The sequence below is a fragment of the Malurus melanocephalus genome, unplaced genomic scaffold, assembly GCF_030028575.1.
Source record: "Malurus melanocephalus ecotype Western Australia unplaced genomic scaffold, MMel_1.1 scaffold_58, whole genome shotgun sequence".
NCBI lineage: Eukaryota > Metazoa > Chordata > Aves > Passeriformes > Maluridae > Malurus > Malurus melanocephalus.
Window position 1 is genome coordinate 1,380,724 of NW_026623290.1, and position 8,359 is coordinate 1,389,082.

Genomic DNA, 8,359 nt, shown 5'->3' on the forward strand with positions numbered 1-8,359 from the left:
TTAAGAATCAGCAAATTAGAAAAATTGTCCTGAAATGTTGGAGGGAGGAAAAAGGCAGGAAGGCAGAGAGGGATGAGGAGGGAAGGGGTTGGTAAAAGAGAGTTCATCCAGGGGCACTGCCCTGGCTTTGTGCCCATCACCTGCGGGCTGGCAAGGAGGGAGGAGGCAAGGACCAAAAGGGAGGGCTGATTTCACACATTCAGTGCATGTCATACAACCAGGGCAAGGCTTTCTTCCTGGGGCTCCTACCCAGGATGGCATCGCTGCCACAGCCAGTCTAGAGCCCTGCCCAACAGCCCGAACTGTACTCACAGCAGGGTTACAATTCACTGCCTGATTGCTCGGGGGAAAGATACCTTCTCCTTTCTTTCTCTCTTTTTTCTTTTTAATTATATATATATTTTTAAGTGCTTTTTCGCCCTTTTTTGTTTCTTTTTTTTTTTTTTTTTTTTTTTTTTTTTTTTTTTTTTTTTTTTTTTTTTTTTTTTTTTTTTTTTTTTTTTTTTTTTTTTTTTTTTTTTTTTTTTTTTTTTTTTTTTTTTTTTTTTTTTTTTTTTTTTTTTTTTTTTTGTTTGTTTTCAGTGTTGTATGTGTAGCAGGCACTTGAGTTTATATGAAGATGTTTGCTTGGGAGCCGAGGGGCAAAGGGTTTGGGAGGGGGACAGGGAAGGAAGGACGGGAGGAAGGAGCAGGAATTTCCAACAAGTGGCCACTGCTAGCCAAGGATGTCCAGGTAGATCGGTGTGGCCTTGCCCAGAGCGTGAAGGATCTTGTAGATCTCCTTGATGTTGAGCCTTTGCTGAGGTTCCCTCTGCCAGCAGCCCAACATGATGTCATAAACCTCCTTGGGGCACACTCGGGGCCTTTCCAAAACTCGCCCTTGGGTGATGCACTCGATGACCTGGAAGAGAGGAGGAGAAGAAACSCTGAACATCAGTTGTGTGGAAAAATGTCCTGTCCCTGCCACTGCTTGGCTGCTGTGGCACCATTCAGACCAAATCTCAGGTCTGCACATCCTCAGTGCTCACCTGGTTGTTGCTAATGATAATTTTACCATGAGAAATTTGCCTCCAGATCCCAAAAACCTTCCCCGTTTGACACCAAMCTGCCTCAATGCATTCCCCAAATAGGAGGTCACATGCAAATGAAATAGATTTTAATTTGTGATGTCAGTTTATTCCTGCTAAATGAAGAAGGAAAAAGAAGTCTTAAAATCCCYGATGTAAAGCAGTATTTTGCACAGCTGAAATGATATTTTTCTTGTCTGAAAACCAAGAGTCCTTCCCACTGCAAAGCCCAGGAGAGGTTTATAAGGAAGAGTTCAGAGCATCCTTTCTTACATACTTCTCCAMGGGCAGATTTGCCTCATTCTGACATAGTAAAGCAACTAAAAGAATGAAATTTCATGTCAAATCACATCCGTGATGGAGAAAAAAAAATTTACAGTGCTATCACTCTCTTCTGGGTCACCTCAGTGCTGCTAATGACAAAAATGTGAGGTTCCGKATAGCAGAAAAGTCTCTTCAGAGGGATGCCATTGGAAAGGACTCCCCTAAGGGTCTGTTTGAGTATTGTTTAACACAGAAATGAATGAAAAGGAAGGGGAAATATGACTTTCCAGAGAGCTGCTGTTACTGTCTGGCCTCCTTGGTTGGGGATGAGGAGTCCCAGCGTTGTGGAGTGCGAGAGGCCAGCCACGCTCTGCAGATAAACACCAGCCCCAAGCAGAGCACTGAGGGAAACCACCCAGCAAGAGGTGCTTGGAGTTTATCATTTATGAATAGTAATGGCCCTGCCAAGCAGCTCAGGGGACACTTATCACTTTGCTGTTTGCATTTAAATACAGAGGGGAGAGATTAGGACCTGCTGAAAGCGAGGAGAGGGAGAGGAGAGGGAGACACAGCGTGCAGAGGAGCCTGAGCTGGCACAGAGCTGCTGGYTGGGGGCAGGAGGTGAGCTCTGCTCTCTGGACATGCAAATCCTGGGTATCCAAGACATCCTGGACATGCCCAGCAGCTCTGTGCTGGCCCTTTCTCTCCAGGGGCAAAGGAAAGGCACAGAGAGAAGTTAAAGCACTGGCTGAGCTTTGCCCTGCCTTCTCCTCTGCTCAGAGAGGGTTTCTCCCAGCCCTGGAAGTGCTGTGGGGACATGAGGCCATGCAGGTGGCACAGGAGGGAGTGGACATCCAGCCTTGGCAGTGCCCACACCCAGCAGTGGCGATGCTTGGCCATCTTGGGGCTCGTTGTGGGGCCAGGAGATGGCACAGGCTCARGAACTGCCCCTCCTGGGGCTCTGGGCTGCCACAGGGACTCGCTGGGMTGCCACACCATCCACAACTGCTGGAGGTGTCAGTGCTCTGCTGCCACACAGCTTCTGCCCACGCCTCCACAAATCGTGAAAAATGAGCCAGGTGAGAGCTACAGTGGCTCCCTCCCACCGTGGTCAGCGGTCAGAAAGAAGTGGAGACACCAACAGGTAAAGGAGATTTTATCCCAGGRATGGCAGCAAACCAACACAGCCACATCTGTTCAGGTTTGAAGCAGCTCTCCCCCTCCTCAAGATAAAGGGTGGCTGCTCAGCCCTACAGCAGAGGAAATCGAGGCAGGAGCACGGGCWGAGCTGAGCTGTCACACTCCAGCGTGCCTGCTGCTGCCCGTGTCCAAGCTCCACGYGCTCGTTTGTGTGTGTTTGTATTTACCCTCGCGGGGAAATGCAAGAGCAGCTCATTAAACAGCGTGACAAATAACTTCTGTCGCCGCCGATCCCGTTGTTTGCGCCTCTAAAATGTTTGCGTGTGCTACTTTGGGATATGCAGTCAGGCCCCATTGAGCACACCAACGGGTGAGTATTAGAGCTGGAAAGCAACACCTTGGATTTGCCATCTCTGCAACTCACTTAATTAAGGGATCTGTATCCAGAAAGCAGAAAATGCACATTTTTCATTACAAAAGGTGAAATTTCTGAAATCCATTAGATACACAGTAGGATAAAAATGTTCAAGGTTCCCACACACTGCTATGTCAATGCATCTTTTTTCCTCCTCTATAATACCTCCTGCTATTCCAAGCAGAAATCTTCCAATGCATTTCTGCTGATGTGCCTSAAACCTCAGCACTGACACCCTGCTAATCCCAGCCAGCTTTCCCTCAACATTTTTACAGTGCAGCCCCGTCCTGGTGGGCTGCAAATTTTGCCAGTCAAAGAAATAAGCAGGATGAACAACTCCGTGGGTTCCACCCTCAGTGAACCRGGGCAAACCATATTATAGACATCCCGATGGCAAAAACCCCAAGGAAATGTGCCACATGCAATATAACAGGCTTAAAACAATTTCTCTCAAACTGGAGACTGCAGTAAGAGCTTCAGCTACAAAAGGAGAAAGCAGAGGAAATTCAAGGCATGACTTAGATTTGGGTATCCCCGGTTCTGGCAGCACCCTGAGARTTTTTGAAACATGACAGATACGTCAGGAACTTAGCAGTGAGAGGCTGAGGATTAGCCAGCACAAGGCTTTGGCTGAGCTCTTTGATTCCTGCAGGCCTCAGTTTTCCCAGCTCTTAAACTGAGATAATGACACTCATCCTATGGCTTCACCATGGGAGAGCCGAGGAAGGGACCAAATTGCTTTTGCAAACAACCTGGAAAGGAGAGATGGCAGAAAGAACAGAATCTGAGCACTGCTGTACCTCTGTGTTGGAGAGCTGGAACCAGGGCTGCTTGCCRTAGGTGAAGATCTCCCAGAGGATCACCCCGAAGCTCCAGACGTCGCTCTCCGTGGTGAATTTCCTGTACATGATGCTCTCCGGGGGCATCCAGCGGATAGGCAGCATGGTGTGTCCTCCGACCTGSGGGAGGACAAAGCACAGGGAAAGAACTGAGTGCTGCCAGTGCTGAGGAAGGAATCAGCTCACTGAGTCAACTCCTGGCCCYGTGCAGGACACCCCAATAATCACACCCTGTGCCTGAGAGCGCTGTCCAAATGCTTTTTGAACCCTGCCAGGCTTGGGGCTGTGARCACAWCCCTGGGGAGCCCGTGCCAGTGCCCACCCACCCTAYCAGCCCTAACAAACTSCCTGTGAGCAGCAGCAGCAAAGAACTGCTCCAAAAAGCTGGGCTGGCTCCTGCCACTCCCAGGCTTACCCACCAATCCCACCTGGTTAACGCCATGCAAAGGGAGTGAAAAATATCGAGAAAAATTACATCCTCTCCACCCAAAATGGGCTTGCACAGAAATCAAACCCAAAATGCCAAGAGCGTACTCCAGCCCTACAGTCTGGTGAAGCTGGATGAAAAGTAAAATCATTTCAAGGCCTCAATACTCTGAGCACCCACCCAAAATACAGCCTGAGGGCTGTCCCTCTTCAGAAAGGTTCTCTAAAAGGCACGCACAGGCATCTGTGCATCACTGAATTGCATGAAAGGTTTTGTGCTCATAAAACTGTGCTACAGGCCCTTTCAGAGAACACTTTTAATATGCAAATGACTGTAGGACCACACTGCAAAAAGGTGGGGTAAAGAACAGGCTCTTCCAGGCAGGGATATGCCTGTCATTTAATGGAGCAGAGTTTGGAGCTGGAGTTTGGAACGGGAAGAGCCCACAGGTGTATAAAACTGGAGAATGCCAAGCCAGGGGCAGGCAGTTCATCAGGGAAGAGACAGCCCTTCTGCAGGGYAGGTGAACCCAGCAGGGCACAGGCAAACAGCTCCAAAGCAGAGCTTTACCTTCAGATTCGCCAGAGATTYCTAAACAAGTTTCTCTGAGCAGGACAAGTTTTTCCTCTGTTCTGTCTTTCTGCACAAGAAGCCCCATCTGTGGGGAACAGCTAATTGCTAYGGCCAGCCAGTGCTGGAAGCAGCAGGGCTAAAAGATTCCACACTTTTTTTCTGCCGAGGCTTTAGCCATGATGAGAAAAAACCCTTTTTGTGGAGCTGCTTGTCTCATTAGGGACACCAAAAAAGCAGTGCTAATAACTTTGTAGTGCTGCAGCTGAATCAAACAGGCAGAAATCTCTCTGGTCCCACCAAGGATGAGGGGAGAAGGTATCTGCTGTCTAGGATTCCAGCATCTGCCTGGCTATTCMGAGTAATGAGATTGTTGTGCTTGCTGGATGAAAACATTTCTTGTACAAACAAAAGCTCTCCCCTGAGCTGCCAGGTTTTTTGGTTTTTTTTTTTTCCCACAGTTTTCTTGGACTGATTAAAGCAGAGCTAGTGTGGGGAAGGGTCAGTGCTGGGACACTGCAGAGCTTGGAAGCAAGAGRGAGGTGTGTTGGAATAGGGTGTGAAAGGGGTAGGATGCTCAGGCTGGCTTTCTGCATGGAGGGGTTCAGGTTCCTCCAGGATCCGACAGAATTTAGGTTCAGGTTTGCAATGTTGTGCTCAGAGGGCTGCAGACCAGCCCTGTTCCTTACTCTGAAACAGACCCTTCCTCAAAAGAAGGGTTTTTTTAAAAAAGTCTCAATGCAGGAAAGTCCTTTTTAAAAGTCCCAAGAGCAGATTTTTAAAGATAAAAAGCTCATTGCAGCTCCACACCTCCTGTTAGAGGCTGGCGTGTTCTCCGCTTGCTGCTCTGAACTCCCAAGAATGTTCTGCAGTAATGGAAATAGAAATATGCTTTTCTTTGTTTGTTCCTTCAAAACTCTGCCTGCAAATTTAGCTCTTCCCTGCATTCCCAGCTTTTACAAGTTGCTTTCCCTTCTTGCGGAGGGCTCTGAGGAAACATTATCAGCAGAACGGGACATACATCAGACTTGATTGTTGCAAAAGCTGTTTTGTGCTAATGCTTGTTTTATTCTCCTTTAAGTAGCACTAACTCTTCAGTTTTCCAGCAATCTCAAAATGATTACTTATTGAAAAGCTCTCTGCATTTGCAATATCCTGAATCTTGCAGGATCATTTGTGATCACAGGCAGTACAATGCACTGAACAGTTAACTCCCTTTTGAACAGTTCAGAAGGTGTGAGGGGGGAAGCAGAGCAGAGAAGCCAGTAGTCCCTTCTAATAAGCCAAAATAAAATCAAGGTCTTTGGTCTCCTCCACATCCTGGTGAAGAATTGCCAGCAAAGTGACATGCACAGTCAAGAGTTGTCCCAGGGATGTGACARCACAACCTTGGCTCAGCTCACAGGTTGAAGAACAGCCTAAGCATTCCTCCCAGCCACGTGAGACACAGCTTTTGCTAAAAATTAATCCSGTAATAATTAATAATCAGATTAATTTGGGGAAGAAAAGCCAAACAAGCACTGCTGCCCRGAAATTTGTGGATCCCAAAACACGGCCCAGCTGTGCTCAGAGATTAGAAGGTGCTCCTTGCAGGGGCATCCTTTGCATCTCCAACAGGGTGACACATTTTTGAGAAAAAAAGTTAAGCCTTGCACTTACCAGGCATCAATTAAACTCTTCATAAAACCACTGCAATGCCCAACCTGGCACACAAGGCTGGCTGTTACACTTTAAGGAGTCGCCTTTGACTATCCTTACTGCTTCCCTTGCAAACTGATTAGGATTAAAATTCCCATTTCACAGATGAGAACACAGATGCAGGAAGGCAGGGAAAGGCCCTACTCCAAAGCTGTGCAGCAAGTGAACACCAACTCAAGTCTTCCCCATCTGCAGTCAGCCATACCCTGTTATTTGATGATGTTGCAAAATGATTTAGAGCTGAGCACGGAGGGGCTGTGCTGGTGCTGCCACAGGAAGCAGAGTGTGTCCAGGGTGACAGAAATCCTTTGCACAACGTGTAGTGACTGTGAGATCTGTTTTGCCACTGTAGACTTGCACGTGATTCCCACAGCTACACACTTGTTTTACAGGACCAGCCATCGCCAGGAGCATAAAAGCAAAATGATGCCATTAAATCAGGCTGGAAAAAAAGGATGCTGTTTTCTTCTTTTTTTCAAAGCCAGCTTACAAGGCATATCCTTGGCTTTGGGAAGAATCATTACCGTGCCTTTAGGGAGAAGGTGAAAGTTTATTTCAGCCTCTGTTTGCTCAGAGCTGGGTCAAGCAGGTTCCAGAAATAAGTGACCACTCAGGACTGCTGTTCGTTTGTTAGGAGCTGCTGCTTCTGAGATTTTCTAAAACAACCGTGACATCTGCCCATCCCACCTTCCCCACTTCTCCTGGCAGCTGGGGATGGCAGAGCCCWGCTACCAGGGAGGCTCATCTTCCCCAAGGGTAAAACATCCCAAAACAGTGGCATTACAACATCTCCCCTGGACACACTGCACAGCTCGGGAGAGGGCTTTGCTTGCAAGCAAATAAGACAAGTAAATCCTCTCCTGCTCCTCTCGTTAAATCCTACGATGCTGCCAAGCTCGCCCTTTTGCCTTGTTATTTTAATGCTTCACAGACCTGCAGACTGGCCTCTTTATCCCATTGCCATGGCTGTCTAGCTTTGTTTGACATTTTTAGCTAACTTTCTCTCCCTAGATCAGCTCCCCATGCCCACGCTGACACGTTATTCCCACTGCTCTGCTCTTTCCGTCCGCAGCGCTACCCTGGTAATAAACAGAGCGATCAGTGCACATCCTCTGAGCAGCCAAAGTTTCCCTCCTCTCTCTCTCTCTCTCCATTTCAAGATCACAGTATCACCTCCTCAATTCCATCTCTTGATGCTCCCAAGTGCATGCCCTGAGCCACAGCCCCGTGTTTCTGATACTCCAGGGCACCTGGCCCCTGCTCTGCAGCCTCATTACACACACTCTTGCAGGATAGCCAGCCACTCCCTCTGAGCAGGATTATTGCYGGATTAGATATGAACCTCAGGGAGCTGGGGGAGGTTCATGAAAGGCCAGCATTAATGGCCATTAGGGAGAGAGATAATTACTTAATGCTAGTACAGCGCTTTGAGGATGTAAAGCTATATAAGTGCTCTGTACAAGGAGTATTATAAGGCTTGAGGTTTGTCTGCTACCAAGGAAAGCCGGCGTCTGGGGGAACAGTTCTCCTTGTCCCAGCTCTCTGAATGACATCCAGCTGATTAGGAAGGAAAAAGATGACATGTTATCCCCTGGTGAGTCTGACAGTATRGCAGCAGGTAGTGGAGCAGCAGCGTTCAGCAAAGACTGTGCAATAAATCCACAGTTTGGGCCACCAKCAGAGATAACCTGGAAATCAAAACCAGAGTGGGGCTGAAAAACCTCAGGAGAACCCAGCACTGGTGGGAATACAGATACTAGCATGTTAAAGGCAGCTTTTGGTGTGAAGCCCTGCTCTTCYCCTTCTAGCTCACATCCCACCACCAGGGCTGTACCCCAAAGCAGCATTCAAAGGGGAATTACTGAGCCATTTGCTCCACACCCACACCTGGAAGGTGCCTTTATGGATCTCAGCTCAGAATGGGGCTTAATCTCCAGCA

General features: G+C 48.0%; 1 protein-coding gene across 2 annotated transcripts in view; it reads right to left on the reverse strand.

The window, feature by feature from the left end:
* Positions 1-502: 502 nt before the first annotated feature.
* The window catches only part of NTRK3 (neurotrophic receptor tyrosine kinase 3), a 199,549-nt gene continuing 191,692 nt past the window's right edge, over positions 503-8,359 (reverse strand). For both annotated transcript variants that reach the window (XM_057365814.1, XM_057365815.1), the window contains 2 exons: positions 3,687-3,845; positions 503-901 (listed from right to left, as the gene is read on the reverse strand). In XM_057365814.1, coding sequence (XP_057221797.1) covers positions 716-901; positions 3,687-3,845 — 345 coding nt within the window. In that variant the 3' untranslated portion in view covers positions 503-715. The remainder of the gene's footprint in view (positions 902-3,686; positions 3,846-8,359) is intronic.